This window comes from Archocentrus centrarchus, chromosome 9 (assembly GCF_007364275.1).
Source record: "Archocentrus centrarchus isolate MPI-CPG fArcCen1 chromosome 9, fArcCen1, whole genome shotgun sequence".
NCBI classification, from domain to species: domain Eukaryota; kingdom Metazoa; phylum Chordata; class Actinopteri; order Cichliformes; family Cichlidae; genus Archocentrus; species Archocentrus centrarchus.
Genome location: NC_044354.1, coordinates 24785992 through 24809392, shown reverse-complemented (window position 1 = coordinate 24809392; position 23401 = coordinate 24785992). Strand labels below are relative to the sequence as shown.

The 23401-nt window shown below is 40.9% G+C and overlaps 1 protein-coding gene across 1 annotated transcript; it reads right to left on the bottom strand.

Annotated features, from left to right (window-relative positions):
* Nucleotides 1-963: 963 nt before the first annotated feature.
* txnrd2.2 (thioredoxin reductase 2, tandem duplicate 2) lies at nt 964-23147 on the bottom strand. The gene is made up of 18 exons (XM_030737728.1): nt 23057-23147; nt 21084-21149; nt 20945-21001; nt 20691-20835; nt 20355-20429; nt 19157-19235; nt 18608-18670; nt 18401-18471; nt 14223-14242; nt 13985-14076; nt 13713-13887; nt 8745-8881; nt 6079-6174; nt 5442-5534; nt 4184-4255; nt 3721-3818; nt 3169-3286; nt 964-1675 (listed from the first exon to the last, which is right to left on the bottom strand). Exons 1-18 carry the CDS (start codon nt 23130-23132, stop codon nt 1670-1672), a joined length of 1539 nt encoding a protein of 512 aa, XP_030593588.1. The 5' UTR covers nt 23133-23147; the 3' UTR covers nt 964-1669.
* Between the last annotated feature and the right edge of the window lie 254 nt (nt 23148-23401).

Below are 23401 nucleotides of genomic sequence, written 5' to 3'. Positions count from 1 at the left end.
CCCAAAATCATACTTCTTGCACTCCATCCGGGCCCTGCAGGCAACTCAGGGTGACAGCTCTTGAGCCAGATACAGGCAGTACAAGAGGCAGTCATAATTGGCCCCTATTCATTTCTCAGAGATAATCCTCTCTTAGGTTGAGCTTTTTCTGTACCAAGCGCCATTTTTCGCTAATGTTTACACAAGGTATGTATCCGTTTCTCCTCCTCCTCCCAAGGATTTTGCTTGTTGTGAGGCTGCATACCCAGCAAGTGTGTTTTAACATGTGTATGAGGGATCTGCTCTTCCAGCATTGGATGCTAGAGCTCAAGACCTGAAGTGACAAAGGCCTTGTGAATGTCTGACTCACAGATAACTGTCAGTGTTCAATGGGCTGGATTAAGACGGAGCGTAGAACGGAGCGCACCCTGGCATGTTGACATGTTCTACTAAGTGCATTTCAAGGTGGATTTAGCCTGTTTGCTCTATTGTGGAGCGGCAGAAGAGAGACAATTGTTAAATGGAGCTGATTATTCTTGAGACGACGGGTGAACTTTACTCCCACTGTCTGGGTTAGGACTGACACCGACTTCATTCCTAGGGTGAATGAGGCTGCTGTGGCTCCTAAGGAGGTTCAGGGGTTTTCGGAGAGCTCTGTCCTTAACCAAACAAACACAGTGGAATTTCTGCTATTGTTGGTGCAGAGGGCTGAGTGACAGGGCTGTATAGCAGAGGTGCCTGTCAGCAGAGACAACTCAGGGTCAAAGTGGAACCATCCCTTGTGACACTGCTTGATATCAACACTGAAGATACTTTCAGATAGATTTAGAGTTACACTTTCATTATTGCCGACTTCCTCTTTTAAACATTTTCATTGCTTTCAGCTGCATTTTTCCTGCCTTTTAAACAACCAGTTTGATCTTTTGTATTTGCAACAACCATTCAGTCATTTATTTAGGACACATAACACTAAATCAGTCGGTATCATTACTTTATTACAGACAGTGCATCCAAATGTGTTATTACTTTACATATAAATTATGTATTACAAAGCTTTAACAGAAAATGACACTTCTCTATTTACAGCTACTAAAGTTTGCAGCCAGGTGACATCAGACCTGCACTCCCCAGTTTTGGGTTTTAGTGCAGGTCATCATTAGCTGGCTGACCTGAAAGTTGAACCCTGACCCCCCGCGGAGCACAGCTGAGGCTATCTGGTCAAAACTTGGGCCTAGAGTGACTGATCAACAATGAACAGAAATAATTCAAGTTAGACAGAAATGTTGCTAAACAATGTAAATAAATACTATTTAATTTTGTGCGTTTGAACAATCATATTGTGCATAAAATAACAGCAGATAAAACAAAGCAGAAGGGAAATGGAGGGCAAAAAGCAAACAGACATAACAGTTACACTGATGGCCTCAACGACTTCCCTCACGCTGCCTTGGGCCCAACCTGGGGTCTCTGAAGTGGCCTGTTAAGCACAGGAACATGGACTCAATTACCCCGGGCACCACTTGGTGTTGTGTTGGTTGGCTGCTTGGATGGTTCTGTCTGTCTGTCTCCTCACCGCCCCCTCTTCCCTTTCCCAAGGCCCCTGCCATGCAGTGCCGCAGCATATGAGCCCTCTGTGCTCCGAGTGATAGAGTCAAGCTGTTCCTGCTGAGCGGAGGTCAGGGTCCTTCAGTCAGCACCTCAGCCCTGAACAGAGCACACAGGACCCCCCCCCCCCCCCCTCCCTAACTGGGGCTGGAACTCAGTTCTCTCTCTCCTCCAGCCCAGTTCCAAATAAACCTGGTAGCTCTCTCCTTTTCATCTCTCCATCTCCTGGCACACTGTCACTCCCCTCATCAGAATCATTAATCAGACTGGGCAGATTAGACTTCAAATAAAAATAAACTACACTGAGCAGCCTCCTCTTAGGTACTGCTATTTTATGTTGCAAGCCTCCTTATTGACAGCCCTCCTCCTCCCTCGTCATCTACTTAATAAACCCAAGATGTCTAATAGAGGCAGCAGGTTGAAAACTTTGGCAAATTGTAGGGGTCCATTACTGCTTTATTGATATAAACAACTCACCTTATCTTCAAGGGTGATGACTCTTGAGAACTAACCTGCCATTCATGTAAATACACAACAGATAACCCTTATCAGTTTGGCTCCAATAAAAGCACCCTGCCTTCCAGCTTCATCCAAATGCACATCTCTTTTATGGGGATTAAAGGGATTAAATGCAGAGCCTGAATGTATTCAGGTTTATGTTTTATCCACTACTGACTATCCTGTCTGTCATTCTTGGTGCCTCTCAAAAAAAAAAAAAAAAAAAAAAAAAAAGAGAACTGGAGGGCAACAGTGACGCCTCTAGGTGAGGCTGAGTATTGCAGCTGTAATAAAGCTCTCACTCACAGCACTCTAATCAATAGATAGAGGTCTCTGTGCCTGGGATGTGGCATCTAAACAGCTTTTGACAGCGCATATTAGTAGTCCCACTGTATTGCTTCCATGCATGTGGATGGTGGAGCACATAGAAGGAAACATGCAGGGGTTCTGCTCGGCTGTAAACAAGCTGGGGTGCCCTGGCCCGGGAGTTTGCTGGCTGACTGACAGGCGCCCCGTCGACTATTTGTGTGTGTCCATGGGAAATGGAGCGGTGTCGCTGTGGCGAAGGCCCTGGGGCCATCCATCAGTGTCATGGTGGGGGGGTGTATGGTATGTGTCACCTACAAGACTAATGGACAGGAAGTACAGCCAGAGAAACAACAATATTTGCAGAATATATATTCAGAAGAACACTCGGACCCCGTCTATATTTCTCGTGCGGTTTCAACAAAACTCTGACCGCGGGCTGTAATCCTGATTGATGAGCCTGTTTATTTAAAAGACGCTTGCTCTGTGGCGGACCTCTCCTGAACCTCATCTATAGCTGTGTGATTTTAGAGCATGTATACGACATTTGTGTAAATTGTACAATAACTGTTGTGGTTATCACTTGACATAACCTGCATCACTGGCCTATGAAGAGACATTCATTCACAGGAACCAGTGGAGTAAAACAGCAGGCCATCTAGAACTGGAGAGCTACAAGGAGGAAGAGCAGGATAAACTTAGTCTAACTACTTCCTGACTTCACCCGAGGAGCCTGTGTGCTCACTGTGTGCTCAGAGGCCGAGGTGCTTAACCTCAGCAGCCGGTTACTGTGGCGTCCAAGCCAGAGCGCTTAGTGATGTGGACCTTGACCACCTCCTCTGCACAGGTGGGGTGGATTCCAACTGTCTGTACCAGGTGAGAATATGTCGCTCCACACCTGAGACACACAAACAAGAGGTCCTTCAAAGTTGCTTTTACTTGCGTTAGGTATGGCGTCATTACATCGCCACAATTGTTCTCATGAAAAAAAGATTATAAAAACAACAAATCCACTGAGGACCACAGGAAGATAAAAATAGTGTCCTTTGTAAAGACTGCTGAGAGTGTTAATAGAGTCTGATCATTTTGAAATCACACAGTATTACAATCACAGACAAAAAAAAGAAAAAAAGGTGTGTGGAAAAACCACAGCCAAACCTAACAAAAACCTTTCCAACATATGTTGGTAAGATTTTTGTGATTTTTTCCACATACGTTCCATATATTTTGGTAACTTTGAGAGTTAAAAAAAAACAACATAAATTTAACACAATCAATAGAAAATAAATGTGACCAAAACATGCACATAAAATTGAGGATTTATTAACTTACTGGAAACTCATAGCAAAGCCTTGTGCGACTTCTCCAGCATTTGGACCAGTGAAATGCAGACCCAGGATCTTCCCATTGCCACCCCGCTCACACACCACCTGAAGCCAAGAAGGTCTTCCTTATTTTAGCTGCTATCTGCTGTGTGTGGCTCATTTGTCAGACCAACGATTACCTTTATGGATCATTATTATGGTTTCATTTGGTGGAGCAGCACAAGTGGATGCTAAAGCTGACTCCATGTGTCACAGATACAAGGATTATGAAATGGCTAGATCAATCAGACTAATTTCTTGAGTCAGTACGTTACAAAATTACAATTGAGCAGCAGTTTGATGTTCACTACAATTATGCAGTCACAGAAGCACAACTTTTGGCAACTCATGTCCTTTGCATTCACAAAAAGATATGATACAGTCATTTAAAATACTAATAAATAAAAAAAACCTCTGCAGCTGAGTCTTACCTTTATGTAACACTGGCTGGCATCACGCTCTGCAACAGTGAATTCTAGGGGCTTGTAGAAAGCATGGTAGACCTATACAGGACATATCACATGAACAGGAGAAATAATATAAAAATAATATAGGAGTCATGAGTCATGATGCATTTGTGTAAAAAAGGTAAAAATACAGTAAACTAAAATAAACGTTCAATTCCAGCAATGGAACAAATACCTGAATTCCACTAGCATTAGATGTAGATTTTATTTAGAATAAAAAAATGTTCAGGTCATAGTCCTATACCCTGTACTGTATTTTGTCTTACAGTTAAAGTCTGCCTAAAAGAAAAGCAATCTCAGCGCTGCTTTAAGGTGCTGATTGGGTTTCAAAGTCTTCACTGAGACGTGCATTTAGCGCGTTTCATTCTACGGTCGAACGTGCCGGCACAAGTCGCGAGGGCCGTGCAGCTGGCGGGGCCCGGTGCTGCAGTTCCTCTTCAGATCTCAGCCTACCTGTCATCACCCCATACACACCTCAATCAGGCCTACTGCTCACCTGTCACTCACCTCCAAGAGCACCCAGCTTGACGTCTAAACCATTTATCAATGATCTCGCAGCTTTTGGCCATCATCTGGCACATGGCGCACATACGCAAGAGGATAAAATATGGCTTTGTTTACCTGTGTGTCAGTGTTTGTTTAGGTGTTAGGGGCCATTGTGCTTTTTTTTTTTTTAATGCACAGTGTTGACAGTAACAGGCCACCAGCTCTGGCCGTGTCATTTTGTTTGAGCATGTGTGAGATGCAGCCATTCATCGAGTACTAGCACAGAGAATAAACCAACAATAGAGCAAAGCTATAGACACAAATGCAATTTGTTGCCACATCAGTTGTTATATTAACAAATGGTGTAGAGACCACTTTACAGACCACTTAAATGAAAGTGCCCTTAAATTACCTTTTGTTTCAAAGTTAAAGTTAACTGTTACATCAGTCACATATTAAGTCATCTGTAGCTTCACATACTTCAATATATCATATCCTAAGTGAGGTATTTTATAAGAATGGTCAGCTCTACTCCATTTAATGTCTTTAAGCTTAGTGCTTGTTGTACTTTAGCTAAAAGCATCCAGCAGGGGCCTGCTTCTGTGGGCATGCACAAAGCTTTCCTGCTTCATGGACATATTTATGAAATCTTGACATATGAAAATACTACAAATCCACTCGGGATATATTGTTTCCAATCTGCTGCCTCGAGCTGCCTTACAGCCATAAAACTTACCTCTATTCGGTCTTTTCCGTGCCTCTTCTCAGCCTCCTCCTCAGAGAGACCTACACAGCTGTACTCGAGCGGGGTGAACACTGTGGTGGGCACCTGTCACACAAAATAAGTATACAGACTTAAAAAGTCCTTGATTAAAATGTCTGCCCTATCGTGGACCTCACGTGGGTTTGAAAATCTCAATACTCGGCTTTTTATTTCACTAACAACAAAAAAAAAAAGCGCTCCAAATACTGCATATACAAATAGTGACATATTTCAAACAGATTAATATGGTGTGAATATCGTATCAAATAGACAGCAGCTTATTAGTCTTGGTCTTATGTTAGTCTCTTGTAGGATGCAAACCCAAACAACTATAATAAAGCCTTCATTAAGACTTGTTGAAGGATGATAAAGTATACATAGGAAGAAGAATGATGATGTTTTGGAAAATGTTGGCACATTATGGTATGAATCATATGGGGCTGGATGGGGGAGTACATAAGAGACTCCAACCACGAAAACAGCAGAAATGGTCATAATTAGACTCAAATGAGGCATAATATAATAGATGCAGAAGACCCCACAAGCAAGGAAGATGCTGTTTTGTGTGTATGTGCGTGCGTGCGTGCGGGCGTGTGTATGTGTATCTTACATTGTCATAGTTCATGAGCTCAGCGCTTTGACCTGCCAGTCTGCGAGCCAGAAGCTTTCCTGCTTTGATGGCTGTTGGGGTCAACTCAGGACGCCCCTAAAGCAGAAGAAATTTGAACTCAGTAAATCTGACACACGCACACACACACACACACACAGTCACAAACAGTATCTTTTAATCACCCTTCATCTGCACTTCAAGTAATGAGAAGCAGATTTAAGCAAATCCAAATAACCAGCACCTCTGTAGGAGCCAGAGAACATTCAGTGTTTTTTTAAACTAATAATACTTAAGTTTAATAACATAAATCCATAAAGGCCCATTAGCAAAATTATTCAACCAATAAGTCACTAAATTATTAAACAGCATTTGACATTTGTGACCTTCAACATATGATTACATTTCCTGCAGCTGCAACACACCCCCACAATACAACAGCTCCAACCTGACAATCTAGCTGAGCATAGATTGTCAGGTTTGAGACGCTGACAGCAGCATACCAATGATACATGAGCTCAAACAGTCTCACTTCAGGCTCTTGACTCTGCAAAGCAGACTTGCAGAAATTTACAGGTAAACTTTTTTAATGCATTTACAAGTGACTTTTGCGTACTACTCAGTTAACAGTGGAGTGGAGTGCAGCGTGGACTCAAGGGCTCGTCTAGTGTCCTCCTCACATTCTGTACTGATACTTTTATCAGCAGTACAGGAGCTCTGTCTCAGCTGTTGTTTTTCTGCAACAGCTTTCAATTCAAGTGTCTTAGAAAACTTTTATCCTTTTCTTTTGGTCTTTCTCCAAACCCTAACCCTGTCTTTTCCATTTCCTTTCCTACCTTAATCATAAAAAGTTCATTTTCAGATTAAATAACAACATCAGTTTAATTCTATCACTAAACGCATACAAATGGACTATGCAAACTATGCATATTAATACATTAGTACAAAGCCACAGAAGAAGAATATTGAGTCAGTGAGTGACATAAGCAACAAGTGCTAAACATTAAAACTGTCTCACTCACTTAAAAAAAAAAAAAAAAATCTGCTTCTGTGTTTTTGCATTTATTGTTTTGGAAGTCTGCCAAAAGAGACAAACATACAGCTCCGGATACATCGGCAGACAGACGTAGGACTGAAGTGCGCAGGAAACAGTAACGCTGCAGGGCAATTCTGAAGGCATGACTTAAACCTGTTAAATTGCCACCGCACATCCTGTTGTCCAAAAACATCTTCAACATGTATGCGGCTGTGCACTCTGGTCTTCCAGTAACGGTTTAAACACCAGACAGCATGTGTCATTATAATGCATTTCTTGGCACTCTGTTCTAAGATGGAAGAAAGAAAAGGAAAAAAAAAATAAATCAAAGCACTGGACAAATTGGGAGGGACATCAACCCCTGAGCTTTTTAAATGAAGAACAAAAAAAAAAAACTGCTGCTGTGTAAACCTGAGAGACAGTTTAAGGTGCAGCACAACTGATCATAGCAAGCTGTCAATCAAAAAGACACTGCTGGTGTGTGCCATGAGGCTTGGAGGCAGGAAGGAAGTATACAGCTGGTTGTGGTGGGGAAAAAAAAACAATACCACATTACATCCAGCAGGTATAACTAGTCTTAACACAGTTGCTTCAGTCTGTAACACGGGGCTTTATTGAAGAGTAGCTCGTAGCACACCTTCACTTAATCAGAGTCTGGATGCTTCTTTATGCTCAAGTAGAATAATATTTAAAAAAAAAAAAAAAAAAGCTACTGCAGTGATTCAAGGATTGTTGCACTCTTGCTGTTAGTGAGGCCTCTAATGAGAGCATTGTGGATATAGCTGGCCTGTTGAAGTCTTATGAGAAAAAATTATCATCTAAAGCAAATTAATAAAAACAATAAAATTAATAAAAACAAATGAGAAAAAGAGCCTTTAATTTTTGCTATTTTCTTAAGGTTGTTTTGCTTTCAGCATTCATCCTTTCTGCTTCAATGCTAATCAAGAGTTTCCCTACTTCTTTTTTTTTTTTTTAACATCAACCATTCTGAAATATGAATATCCTTATTAATGCACAGTATAGACCAATGCAAAATCCTTTTTGACTGCTTCATTTTCTATGTTAAACTGCTTCTTACTTTCATTCACATTTGTTAAATATAGTCTAAGTATTTCTAGCAAGAACTGGAAGTCGGACAATAAAGTGAAGTGTTTGGATACTGAAATGGATTTGAAATCCACTAACACAAAAATAAATTCTCACGTCCCTTTTTGTGTCATAAAAGCTTATTTTTGAAATCTTATAAATCTGGACCTTCTCTGTAGTGGCAGAAAAGACTCGGCTTCAAATGCAAAAACAAACAAACAAACAAAAAAAGGTTCTGAGAGGCTCTTGACCGTCTGTTTAGTTTGGAGAGTCCTAACTTTAGCTCATCTTCTGTCCAATAAACATCAGCGTAAGAAATAACAGCTCTGCAATTTCAGTCAAGACAACCAGCTCATAGTTTGCAAACATACAATGATGTGATTATTATAGAATTACATGTTAATATAACAGAGAATACAACTGAGATGATGTATCTCTGGGCCAGATGTGTGTACTTCAGCCACTGTAGCATTGTGCTGTTTGTCCACTTCAGACCCTTATAAAGGCAGTGTCTGCTGTCAATGTGACATCTGTTGACAAAGCTTACCTCACCAATGTCACCAAAAGCATAGATGTTTGGCACCGACGTAGATTCATCAGCACCTACAATTATTTTCCCCGTCTCCTTGTTGAGCTGAATGCCAAGCTTGTCTATCCCCAGGGCTTTAGTTTCAGGAGCTCTACCTGAAGGTTTTAGGAAATATTAGGAAAGAAAGAAGAGAGCGACATCATTAATTACTCCTGGACTACACACTAACATTATAACCACTGACTGGTGAAATGAATAACACTGTTTATGTGGGCTGTATTAGGGAGAAAGTGAACATTTTACTCTCAAAGTTGATGTGTTAGAAGCAGGAAAAATGGACAACAGTACGGATTTGAGTGAGATTGACAAGGGCCAAATTGTGATTGATTTCCAATGGCAGGGTCAGAGCATCTCCTAAACTGCAGCTCTTGTAGGATGCTCCCAGTCTGCGGTGGTTAGTCCACCACTAAGTGGACAAAGGAAGGAACAGTGGTGAACCAGCAACAGGGTCATTGGGGGGCCAAGGCTCATTGATGCACATGGACCCGTATGGTGCGATCCAACAGACAAGCTACTGTAGCTCAAATTGCAGAAAAAGTTTCCTGATAGCTCTGGCCTCGTTCAGCAGAATAATGCTCCCTGCCACAAAGCAAAAATGGTTCAGGAATGATTTGAGGAGCACAACAAGTTTGAGGTGTTGACTTGGCCTCTAAATCCCCCTGATCTCAATCCAATCGAGCATCTGTGGGATGTGCTGGACAAACAAGTCCAGTCCATGGAGGCTCCACCTCGGAGCTTACAGGATCTTTAAGGATCTGTTGCTGACATATTGGTGCAGATAACACAGCACACCTTCAGGGGTCTAGTGGAGTCCATTCACACACACAAACAAAATATACTGTGTATATACAGTGTGGAAGAGGACAGACACACACCGTGTACTACAAACAGCCCTCTGAAAATTACAAGAGATGTCTAAAGACTAGATACTAATATGCTGTTTGCCTGCTTGATATTCAAATGGCATGCTGGACAGAGAAAGGTTTTAAATCAGCAGCTATCCAATAATTTTACCAACATCTCAATTATGAGAATCTTTTTTCTGTTCTACATATTGTAAGTTTAATATCTCTGGGTTTAGGCTTGGATGTTGGTTGGATAACAACACAAATCTTGACACAGCATCTTTACTGGTAACTTGAAGGCAAAAACTCATTCATCTGGTCAGCTGATGAGCAGCTGTGAATGGGTATCCCACTGACCCCATGGGATATCCCAAGGTGCAATTTCTGACACTTCCTGGGGGACGGCTGACTGATGCTGTCAACACCAAGTCTCCATGGTGATGGAGCATGGACCACATGCTCCCCCATTCTCAACATAGCTTTTTGCAACCTGCGTGGGTAGCACAATAAACACCCAGCCCTGAGGTGCCCATGTAGATGCTATCGGACAGCAAAAATAACAAACCCCCGAGACCCTTTTTCCTGGCTGGAGCCGAAGAACAACGTCCTTCCCCTTCCTCTCAGGCCAGGGGGGCTACAGGGACTTGTCTTAGGTTCTACAGCATGTGTGGCTTAATGGGCTAGAGAGCACAGAGAGGGAGGAGTCAGGGAAGTCAGGCAGTCATTAACAATTCCCGAGAGAAGGACTTCTAAATATTTTCCTGTCCTGTGAGACCCAAACACTGCAATACTTGTCATTCTCTAGTTTAATAATTTGTAGTAAATTAAAATAAAATTAAGAAATTGTATCTTTTGTATTTAGATTGAATTGTAATGTATTTTTGTTTCTATTTTTTTTTATTTCTATATTATTAATTTAACATTAAGAATAAATCAGGTCCTAATTAGTATTTATTTAATGTATAAATGCATTTATTAAAAGGACCTCATTTATTAATGTGTAATTCCAACACTGTCTTCACATGTGACATGAACAATTTATCTGAATGAGGTCAGCAGTTAAAACTTGTAGATTAACCAGTGCTTTATGACAGCCTGTAAGATGTTTCATATTGCAGAGTGATGTTTGCACTGCACTTGTAGGTTAAATTTAACTGTTGCTGACTTGTTTAGTCTAGTTTAGTTTTGCCTAGAGTTTAAATGGAGACTTTGTGTCTGATACTGGTCTACATCCTGTTTCAAAAGGCACACCTCTCTGACACAAATGCATGTCTGTAACTGAGACACTGTATACTATATAATCTAAATAGCAAATATCCAAATAGGCCCATAAAAACTTATCAATAAATTCTGAGAGATCTGAGAGAAAGTACAGACTCTTTCTACATGTCTGGCTTTCCTGTCTGTAACTCCAGTCACTGCTGTACTGCAGCATGCTCCACTCTACCTGGAGGGAAGAAAAAAAACAAACAAAAAAAAACCAACAACAACAACAACAACTGGCTTGCTGATAAGGTTTGAACTTGGACAAATGACACACAATCATCCAGCAAGTATAAGGAACTGGTAAGCTAATTAGCCACAACAAGCCTCCACGAGGTAAAATGAGGCTGGGTGTTTATCTCATCAATCATATAAACAAAGACAAAATGAAACGACGTGCAGATACGAGACGAGATATTCTCGAGGCATCAGTTCATACAGAATAACTGCAGAGTAGCTCTATGTAGAATAGCAGATGCCATGGAAATAGGGAAAGTCTTAATGTATTTATTCTTTAAACAAGTGTGTCAAACTAGAAAAATCCCACTGAGCGTTTTAGTTTGCGTGATAAAATCCTGTGAGAACACACGATTTCCTGCCAACCAAAGAACACGGTCAGAGTTTCCCTGTCCTTTTCTCGCTGGTTCAGTGGGCCAGGATCTGATGGTAATATGTGAGCTCGTGTACCTTTTTGCAACAATCAAACTTCAGCAACATTTTAATTGAAATGTGATGACAACTGCGAGCTTGGTTGATTGTGCTGCTGGCATTTTCAGTCGGATCAAATAACACTCGTACAGACCGGATGAAGCAGGTCAGCAGAGTGTTAAACTGGAGACTTGGAGAAAAAGAAAACTGAAATCAAATCTTATTTTTTTAAAAAGCAGCAAAAGTCCTGTAAAACAAAAAGGAAATGTTTTTAAACGTCATCCTTGAGCAGTGCAGAGGACAGTGAGGAGGAAGACTAATGTGCCCACTCTCTGTATGCATGGCAGGAAGTGTGCAAATGTTCTGTTTCCTGATGTGTTTCTGTGGGCACACCTGGACATAGGAGTAGCCATGAGGTCAGGAAGGAGCGGGGGAAAGGTGGAGGGAGGCATGGCCATAGAGAAGGATGTGGTAGACGGTGGTGATACCGTCCCCTGGTACCCTCTGGCCTTTAATAACTCCACAGAGGCCTGGGACCCTGCCTGGCCTCTAGTGTAAGGCAGCAGTAAAAGGAAGTGGCCTTGTACTCATAACTCCTGCATCCACACATCAAAGAGCAAAAGCCACATTGTTACTGGTTCTCACTTTACTGTATGGGAACAAAAGCTGTCATTGATATAGATACAGCCCTCAGAGGAGCTTCAGCTAGCGGCACCAACAGAGAGGAAACTTTGACAATTTCTGGAAGCTCCTTTAAAACTGTGGCGTTGTTGCAAATCAGGTAAAATGTAGAGTGAACAAGGCTAAAAACAAACTAGAAAAACATGGGTGTTTAGTGCACAGGGAATTAGGACCAAAGGAGTTTTTAAACCTTTTTTTGTTGAACTCTCCCTCTGAAGAATAAAGGAAACATAAGCGAAGCAGCATCTCACGCATGTGTCTGCTGATACATGCACTCAGCGGAAACATTCACACCAAAAGTCTAAAGCTGAGACGACGTGGGAATTCAGCCGCGGGAGGGAAGAAAGAACGTCATCTCAGCTGCAGGGTCACGCACATCCTCGTCGCTGTCACACGCACTGGGCAAATGGATCCCCCCCTTCTCTCTCACGCAAACACTCAAATCAAGAAAAAACCCTTTTTTGGGACAGTTTTTTGGAAGCAAAGTGCTGCCTTTGAAAGCATGCAACACAAACAAACCCATGACTGTGGCCCTGACAGTTTGTTCCTTCCATTGTTAGTCACGCTGCTGGTATAATAGAAGTGAAATGATAGAATACAGTATGAACAGATAAGTAAGAAGAGGAGGAGGGCTGCTGGTAATGGCAGGCAGAGGGTTACGAGCAGGGATGGCAGTGACAGATGCAAGGTTGGTTTCCGCAAGGTTGGCACAGACAGGAAGGAGCAGAGATGGAGAACAAAGAGGGGAATGTGGTGACCCTGTGCCTGGGTGCATCCTGCCCTTCCTCAACCAGAGAGCCGGAGAGACAGGAGTGGGTGATTAACACTTCCCCTGGCCATTCCCATCACTCAGGCTTTATTACTTTGTTTTCAGCCTTGATTCATGCATTATCTGCTGACACTGCACTCTATTCTGGATAACAGTGAAATCGGTGGCAGGAAGAAAACAGAAACACCAGAGTTTCATTACAGGGATATGAGGCTAAAGCCAGGGGATCTATTAGATGCAATCTCAACAAACACTCTAAAAAAAAGGGGGATAAAGTGCTACTTAATGAACTTGAACATCAGTTGGCTCACTGCAACATATTAAGGTCATGTTGCATTTCACAATGCTACTATGAGCTAATGTTTGTGATTTTTTTTTAAATTGGTTCCCATGCTCTATTCCACCTTTCATCAAACTAAGTCTTAGTCAAGATGCAGGTGAAGACATGTTCAAGCTAAGTATCAGTTCAATAAAGAAAAGTCAGAATCGAGGCCAAAATGTGAATGTTTTGAAAGAACTGAAGACTCCCAGCAGTCAGGTACAGGTCAAGTCTCGAATCTTCATTTAACTTGCGTCAGAGTGTCAAGTTAACAGTACAGTATGGACATCTAATCTTTCAGGTGTCAGTGAGCAATATAATGAGTTTCTGCCTCTCACAGATATTGATCTCCATTAGATCTCCAAGATGTCCTTCTAACGCACACAGACACACAAACTCACCAACTGCCCATAACACACAGTCAAATGTGTCCTTGTGCTCGCCCCCTGTCTGGGTGTTGGTCCAGGTGACCTGGAGAGCTCCCGAGGGAAGTTTGTCTACTCTGTTTGGGACAGATTTCCATGCAAATCTCGTCCCATAGGCTTCCATGTAGTCTGTCACTAGACCTGCCATTTGCTGCACAAATAAAAAAGGGGGACATCCAAATTCAAACATGACAAAAATTTCTACCACGACCCCCAGAATATGCAGAAGCTTGTTCAGAGAGCAATACCTGATCGAAACCCCGAAGGGCGATGCTGCGAACCATCATTGTGGTGTCCAAGCCGATGCCTGTGAGGAAGCCTGCACACTCCAAAGCTACATCTGAGCAATATCAAGTTAAAGATTACAGTTTTTCATATCATTTGAATGTCCGATGACAATCTTACTTTTTATTAAGACACCACCTTTACGATTTGTCAGCTGATCATCAGCACACTTTACACAATGGCTTCATCTATAAAGGATACAGCTGGCTCCAACCACAAGTCTGCAAAACACAAATAAAGAGAAGCTCTCAGCAGAACTAACAATGCAATAAAGATACATTTCATCATTTATGCAGCTCACTTTGGCCAAATAAAACAAAACAAATCCAAAGCTAAAAGCTAAAAATGTTTACTTTAAATCCCAGAATTAGAGAGGTGATGACTTCCAAAACTTCATAACCTCACAAGTGTGGATGTGTGAAGAAAATGCAGAAAACAGCGACAGTAAAAACTTTGTGTGTACTGTGTGCGCGTGTGGTCCAGGTGAATCATGCTTGTAATCATGCTGAGATCTGTAGCACTGAGGAGGTCTAATTGCTAGTGTTTAGGCTAATCCCTACAGAAGGGGTGTGCCATGTTAAGGGCTCAAATCCACACATCTTCCCGCTGAGTGAAGCCCATCACCTGCATGGATGAGGCCCCTTTTAACGCCACAAAACAGACCTTCCTCCTTTATGTATGCTCCACCTGACAGCTCTGGCTGCCTGCGGCACATCCTGCCCGTCCATGCTATCACTACCACTGAAAGCCCGGCATCCATGTTCCCCACATCTACGCAATGCACAGTGCACTTAGCACATATTGTGAAGTAGCTTAAAGTAGATTAGGCAAAGAGGTTTAGCATGATTCTACACTTTCATCGCTAAGAACCTGACAACCCCCCACCCCAACCCTTCTTCTGCTCCATTATGTTTGACAGTATGTTAGACTGGTTTAGAGACTGCACAGCTGCAACACATTCTTTTAAAAATACAAAATATTCTTTACAGGACAATGATGATGATGATGATGATGATTTGAACCTTTACAACCCTGCTGACCCTCTTCAACAATGGCAACCTTTAATGGAAAACAGAAGCTGTGAATCATCTATTGTAACTGTATATACATCAGCTCAATAAACGTGCATTAGGTTCATAGGCCTAAGCATCACTGTGATAAAACAGACAACAAAATTTAAAAAAAACAAAAGACCAAAAAAGTTGTTAATAATAAAGGGGGAAAGTCAAGCTTTTTAATCTCATTTAAAGAAGCAAGTTGGACAGGGAGACACCCAACAAACATCCAAAATATCTCGAGGCTTGGCTGATCACAGTGGCAGCATGTGGCTGGAGACTCTAGCCAACGCCTTACTACAGGCACAACTCCTGAGGAAGGAGTTTTGCTTTCAGCAGCCGGTGTCTGCCTGTTAACCTTGGGCAGTTCTTCAAAAGCCACGAATAAGACACCGCATTTTATCAGATATTGTTGCAAAGGACTGATGTCAGTCCAAGTTTGATATTGTTTATTACGTGCTGCTCACATTCTCTGAAAGCATTTCAGTTTGGCCACATTGTTTCCTCTTCTCTCATGCACATTTTAGATTACTGTTTTAAATCTTACAAAAGCTGGGTGACAATGTAACAATACGACTGCCTTGAACTAGAATGTCAGTGTTTAAATCCTCAACACAATGACTGATGTATTTGCTTTGAATTTTTAGAACAGCAGTTTTTCTTGTACATTAACTGGTTTTCTTCTCAGAAGTAGGTATATGTCCTTTACAATAACAGTATTTATGAGATTAATGCAAATGTAGTACTATGTATTGGGTGGAAGTTAATACTTTTGGGGCCAGTTTCATAAAACTGTGTGTATGCACAAAGGCAAAAATATGCATATGCATTCTCGTCACATTACTGAAGCCATGCATTCACATGATCCTCTTTTATAAATCTCAGCCATTGTGAAACTATATATGCAGTATATATATATATATATATATATATATATATATACCATATATGCAAGTCAAAATTCCAACTATGAATCAATGCAGACCTTTAAGTGACCATTTATATTAAAAAGAAAAAAAAAAAAAAATAAAAAACTCTGAACCAGAAAAGGAAACAGCAAGAAAGACTCACAATTTACCAGAAAGCAAAATTCAGACATTTACTGGAGAACATGGAGAAAAAGAAATGAGGAGGCTTCAGCTTTTATTCACAAACAGAACAAATACTGTATAGAGCAAAGTAATAGAGGCTAATGGCTTTGTGGGTTCAAATTAAAGGATTGTGGCAGAGTTAAAAAAAAAACAAAAGAGAAGAAATGGTTTGACTATAAACGGTTTTTGTTTATCGTCCAACAATGACAGAGCAGCCATCCTTACACACCAACAAGACAACAAGACACACCTATAATTAATCCTCTAAAATAATACATTTAAAGGGGGGGGCTTGATAAACTTTAGTAAGCGCTGAACTATCCTATTTTTTCCCCACTGATTCAGGAGCCTATACCAGCTGTCACAGGGTGTGAGGCCGGTTACATCCTGGACAGGTCACCAATCTGTCACAGGGCTCATGCTCAGCGATAATAATAATGTATGGAAAAAAAGCACGGTTATTTTTTTGGTGTACACAGTCTTCCTACATTGGCCTTCTGGTGATATTCAAACATTTACAGTTCTTTTTAATGCCTAGTTAAACATTTATTGGAGTAAAGCGATGAAAGAAAAAAAAAAGGGATTTTTTTTTTTTTTTTTTAAACTTGTACACATTGTGATTTATCTACTTCAGCTCCTCTTTTTGTTCTGGATTTTGTGTTTATATGCATTTTTTTTAACTTTGACTTTTGGAAAGTAATATTAAAATATATGCTTTGGGGCCAATTACTGCAAATTATTACAGAAGTGTCTCGAGTTATGCGAGAGGCAGTGGTATCGAGGTTACAGCACGTTGACAACAAGCTGGCCCAAAAGAGGGCCATTTTGTCCCCAACTTAAACAGGCGCTGAGGGCTCTAACAATTCTCTAAAACCACAGTAGAGTTTATACCTCGAGGAAAGGAGGAAAAATATATTTTTACCACAGATTTGCTCTCATTGTGAGAATTGCCAAACATCCAGCATTAAGATCAAGTGACTTAGCGACTGTTTTGAATCTCTACAGAAGCACGAACCATATATGGATCTATGCGTGACTATTTTCATGTTTCATTAATGGCATTTTGTGCTCTGTCAGTGTTTCATTTCTCTTCAAAACATAGAAAACATACTTACACTACATGTGGTGTGTCCACTACACAACATGATACAAAGTTATATCCACTACAAAAACCCAAATCCTGTGCCAGACCAGTATTAAGGTCCTGTTGGCACATGCTCACTGTTTTCCTCTGATAGCATGCCGATGGCAGCCAGGTTTGGCTGGACTTTGGCCCCGAAGCCAAATCTGTCATTTGGGTGTGTGTTTGCTTCAAGGTCGATTAGACACCCATCACCCCCCCCCCCCCCCCCCCCCCCCCCCCTCAGCAAGAGCCTCCTGGACCTCACCTGCACAGCTGATGCCTCGACAAGACGGCATCATCTTCAGCTCACGCCACAGTGTGTGATTAAGTTCCTGCTGTGAGGAGGCTAATGCTAACGCACAGCTGTCTGCCTGTGGGGAAGTTGGAGGACTTCACTAACCAACACGCTCTTACATCAAAGGACTTCCTGAGCTCAAGTGGTCTCTCTGAGTGAATAATTTAGCTTCATACACAAACATTGGATGGTCTTTAACAAGACAATACAACAGGTTGCTACATTCCCCAAACCAAAACAATCAAATTCTACATGGAAAAAAAAAAACAACAGTTAATAACTACATGTCTAGGTTTATATGAAGCTTTAATATCTGAATAACTATTTCTGCTTATCCATCACCGTAAAGCAAACAACCTCCGCAGCCCAGGTACACCACAACCACTAGTCACCATCTGCATGATGTGCCAAAAGGAAACGTCAGGGAAAGACCAATTAACCAGGTGATGACAGGCACTAAATGGCTGGATTAGAGGGCTTGTTCTGTTAAGGTCAGGATGCACACCGCTAATCTCAATCATGAGGCGAGGACAGGCTGACAGGAAGGGAGAAAAACAAACTGCATGTCCCTGATGAATGATTACAGTGCGTGACGGCGGGATGTGCCATGTCAGCGAGCAAGGTAGCTTGGTGGGTAGAGCGGCAATAAAAGTTGAAGATTCTGTTCTCACTGTAGCGCAACGTATAGAGAACGATGACGGCGATCCTGCAGTTACTTAGAAGCAGGAACCACATGGAGGAAACAAGCTGGCTTAAATCTCCCTTATCTAATAGTTTAATATGAGATGTGTGTGTATGTGGCTAGGTGTCCTCACGTTTTTCCAGGAGACTTCTTCAACCAGAATATGTCGTCACTGGTGATGCCGTGCTCCACCGCGCCAGGAATCTGTAATAACAGTTAAAGCTGTGAATAAAAATGTCAATCAGTCAACAGATAAGTCAGTAATGTTAAACACAACAAAGGGGCGACAGTTTCCTCTTTAAAACTCGCGAGTAGTATTGTCGTTCCAAACCATATTTACATTAGTGGGGTACTTGGGCCGTCCACCTGTGGCAATCACAATGTTCTTGGCAGTCAGGATGGTCTATAGAAGAGGAGAGGGAAGCGATAAGTAACAGTGTTTGTTCATTTCCTTCAAAACACAAGGAAATGTCAAATGAAAGCAAGTGGTCCCTGCAGTATTCTGCATGATGGTGATGATGGAAACAGAGCTCTCTGTGAGTCTTAGTGTCATAATTTAAAGGAGACTTTTTATGTGTTTCCATATTTTCTGTCATATATATATAATAGACACACACCATTTTAAACATTTCAAATGTGTTCTGGTAAAGCTCAGGTTTCAGACCAATGTACACTCTCAATTTCTGACATTTTCTCTGTTCTTGGCTCTGTGTGATGTTAAACATAGGGGGCATCCTTAATATGGTCAAGCACGGCTGAACGCTCTAGCTGGGAGCACAGAAGCCCCACCCACCATGTTCAAATGGAACATATACATGATATAAACATTTATAAAATGTGTTATATTCTCAATAACCAACATCCAGTTTCAGTTATTATTGCAGCTCACCTCTTTCCCTGCTTTATTCAGTCCTCTGACAGTGTGTTCATCCACCAGACTTCCTTTGAGGTTCATATATTTCACCTTCCTGCAAAACAGCAAACAAACACAACGCTGGTGCTGATTATACACAAATATTTGTCAAAGGTTTTAAGAGGAGTTACAATTTGGGAAGCTGCACAAGAAACAAGCACACACCACATATGTTTAGTTAGTGTTTGTTCAGACAATAGTGGTTTATGTCATGACTGTCATTTTTGTATTAGTCTATAGTTTTTTGTTTTTTAACAGGTGACATTTGCTGGCAGATGTATTTGTTGATGTCAGGAAGGATCAGCCGACCACGACAGCAAGAATAGAAGAGTTGAAAATGAAGAGAAATGCTCCTCTGGTCTCATCCTGTGCTGCTTGTTATACAATAACTTGTGTTTAATTACACAAAAACCTCATATTAATTTCACTCGTCATTACCTATCAATTCCCACTGTATATGCTTTGTCTGTTTAATCTGCTACAGGTATTTAATATTATTGATTAAAGCAGAACAGCTTTTTTTTTTAATATGAAGAATGTTCAAATGTTTCAGTGAAGTCTCTGCTTTAGTTACCAAACAGCCTCTTTTGACTAATTGTTAATAAAAAGAAAAAAAAAATATGATCTTATGAGTAATATTAATACTCGAGCCCAAACAAATGATCTCACCGGATTGAAAAAACATTGGGGGTTAAGCTTGGGCACATTCACACACAGGTTAACACCTGTTTGCCCTAAAGCCAGTCACTCTATCAACATGTGGTCACTGACGATCAATCCTTCAGCTGCGTGGTGTGTGTAACACAAATGTAAGGCCTTCAGCAATATGACGCCATGAAGAAAAAGCAGAAAACGGAACTAGGCCGGCGTGTAAACATTTATAAATATCTTATGGAAAGTACAGAATGGAAAATTAAGAGGGAGGGTTTAAGCGTGGCATGATAAGTGAACTGCACATGGAAAACATTTCATATCTGTTGTATACAATAATCACTGAAGACAATCTAATGATTTATATGATTATTTCAAATATGAACATTTATTGCTGTAGGACAGCAACTGTGAGGAGTGACTCACTGTGTCCTTCAATAAAAGAATGAACTAAACAACACATCATTAGTGAAATCAACAGATAAAATAATAAAAATAATATAACTGATCTGCTCTCACTCACTTGTCCTGCAGTTGAACTCTGTGACCCCAATTCAGAGACTTGACGTGGTTTTGAACAGCCTCAGCCATGGTGGCCCTGGAAAACACACCAGAGGTAATGCTATAAACCGACCACCGCATTGTAGCACTAAACAATGCAAACTAATTTTTTTAAGAAAATCTGTTTTTATTCATTCAAAATTGAGTGCTGCTAAAAACCTGCAGAGGAAAACAGGACACGCCACACTTGCCAAAGCCTGTCTTACTGTACTTACATCACTAGATGGTGCCATTCTCTACTCCTCTCTCCAGTTGAGACATAATAGCCACAGAGTAATTAAGCTTAGGTTAAACCTACCAGTCATGGGTGATTGTGCCTGGGATCTGCCAGCCATACTTCCTAGCATCTTTGACTGCAGTACCAAGTAAAGCAGCCTGATGCATGAGCTTCTTAGGAATGCAGCCCACATTGACACATGTACCACCAAGGCCCCACTTGGTACCTGTGAGACAAAGCATTTTACAATATTCTTAAAAATTAGACCTGTGAATCTCTAAATCACCGTTTCACTTGGTGGAAATAACTGACAAAGCATGCTGGATGGATTTCACCTTTGGCAGATGGCTCCACGTAATCTAAAACAGCAACTTTCTGTCCCAGTTGTGCCGCTGCAAAATTTTTTGCATATTATTATTGGGTTTGGTAATAGGACTGTGGAAAAATTAAGGAATAACAAGGAAAACAACCCACCTTCTTTGGAACAGGCAAGACCTCCAGAGCCACCACCAATAACCAACAGGTCATAGTCATACTTTCCTGTGTGAGAATATCAGATCAATAGTAGACACAGTCTATTTATTAGGGGTGGGGGGGAAACACTGATACAGCTTGCGTGGCAATATTGTATCAATACAAGGATGCCAAATATCTATATTTACAATACTCTGGGAATACTACGAACAAGAGGACTCATCTCATGCACCACCATCCTGAGATACCGAGCCGAGCAAACTTACATTAAACTGGCTCAACCAAAAAAAACATCCAACACAAGACACAAAGCAAACTCCTAATTCAGAGCAAGCTAATGGCTCAGTCACACAAGTAAAAATTGGACAGAAACCTCCTTGCATCTACAGAAAAAAACAACAACAACAACAATCAGTGGCTGCCTGTGATTGTATTGAATGTTTTTCACACTGATTACAACTTGTGGTGACTAAATGGTTTCCTAGAGCTTGAGGGAGCTGAACATTCACAACCACTTTTGCTCAAAAGGTGATTGCGCAGGTGATGTGATAGGAGGCAACCTTTCTGCAAACAGTCACAGCCCAACTTGGACTGACTGCAGTCACTCAGAGAGATTGCTGATCGTTTGCAAATAATTGCTGTCTAAGTTATAAATGCAGACAGCATGTTGCCATCAGTCTGAATGAGTCTTTGTTAATGAGCACAACTCGAGGGGACTCGATTCAACTGGCTGCCAGCTGGTTGTATTCTGGTTATATCCCAATAGAACAGGAAGGTTGCTGAGTTCACGTGTAATAGCTAAATGTAAATTTCTGTCTATGTAGATAACAACAGATATGATTTTCAACAATTTATCACAATTAAATGCTGGCATGTAATTGCCAACTTGGCCCCATTCACTCACAGACTGATAGCAGACTGACTTCATCTTATGACATTTATGGCAGGTTTCAGTGACAGTGCTGGTATGCTTGACACTCTCATTTTCCAGCAAGAAAATAACTGGCATGAGATAACTTTATCTCACCAGATCAAACAGATATTGACAAAGTTTCGCTTTGAGGACAATTTGCAGTTGAAAAATGGTGATAAATCCCAATTTATGTTATTGCAATACTCTGCATGTTGCAAGATGTTTTAAAAAATGACAATAATATAGTTTTGTGAGTGAAGTGTTGTGATAATATCGTACCGTGGGGTGTCTGGTGAGTCCCACCTCTAACCGTTATCAGTACAGTTAAAGTTGTGTTTCTGTTACTGTTGAATTTACAGTGAAACAATTTCTGTACTTTTACGGCTCTACACTACACGATGACAGTGGATTTGAAATCAAGCCATTAAAATGTGATGGAGACTTTCAGCTTTATTCATTTATACTTCTCAACTGAACTGGTTTGTAAAGACGCCCGTCCTGTGCTAGATTAAACAGAGTCCAGAGGAGGAACAGCAGTCTGCTTTCCTTTCCACTTACTTTACATGACAACTTTAATTACATTATGCTGAAACTTTGTGTGTTTGTGTCTCACTTTAGTCTTAAAGCAAACGTTGTGCTGTTGTTCCCACAGACAGTATAATTATTCCCCCCAAAACACAGAGGGGTGTGTAGTGAAAGCTTTTTAGCGCTTTGAGTGCTCAGACAGAGTAGAAAAGCGCTATATAAGAACTAGTCCATTTACCATTTACCACTTATCATGTACTGAGAGTTTAAAGCAAGAAAATAACCGAATGATGAAACTGCTGTTTGGTCTCAGGAATTAGCCAGTTAACGCAACCATAAAACCAGTGTCTGACAATGAAAAAGCCCATGCAGTTTTCCAAAAACTAAAGCTGACGTAAAGTTAAGGAGCTACAGAGATTATTCTGATAAAATGACAGCTCTTCCCGTGTTGGTGCGCTGTGAAACATTTCAGTTGTTTACACCGTCAAGTTTAGTTCTCTGCTCACGCAGCCCAAACTAAATAACCTGACCTTACCTGTCAGTTTTCTTGAAAATATATGCAAACAATTAATCTTTTTCCACCGGTGTCTGCCTCTGCAGAACGCGGCCATGTTGTTATTATGAAAGGACCCAGGACGGGACTATGGTGGCTACAGTATTGCCTGAAAAGAAATACCATACCAGAACCACAATTTCATTTAACTTAATGTTTTATAAGAAATCTAGTATGCTATATAATCTATTAAATACTGGAATAAATATTGCCTATATAATAGTCCAATTCTGAAATAATTTTAATAACAGGAAATACCAATGTATAAATGTTCTTTCGTGAAAATGGCCATTTCTTTACATTTCTTCCATTCCTTGCCTTTAAATA

Bases quoted from the DNA above. Each gene is read 5' to 3' on its own strand.
- txnrd2.2 (XM_030737728.1), bottom strand. From the start codon at position 23,132: ATGGCCGCGTTCTGCAGAGGCAGACACCGGTGGAAAAAGATTAATTGT. The intron at 19,236-20,354 runs GTGAGTGAGAGC...GCTGTTTTGCAG, and splicing joins AGAGTTCAACTGCAGGACAA to GAAGGTGAAATATATGAACC. The intron at 13,888-13,984 runs GTATTGCTCTCT...TTATTTGTGCAG, and splicing joins CCCTTCGGGGTTTCGATCAG to CAAATGGCAGGTCTAGTGAC.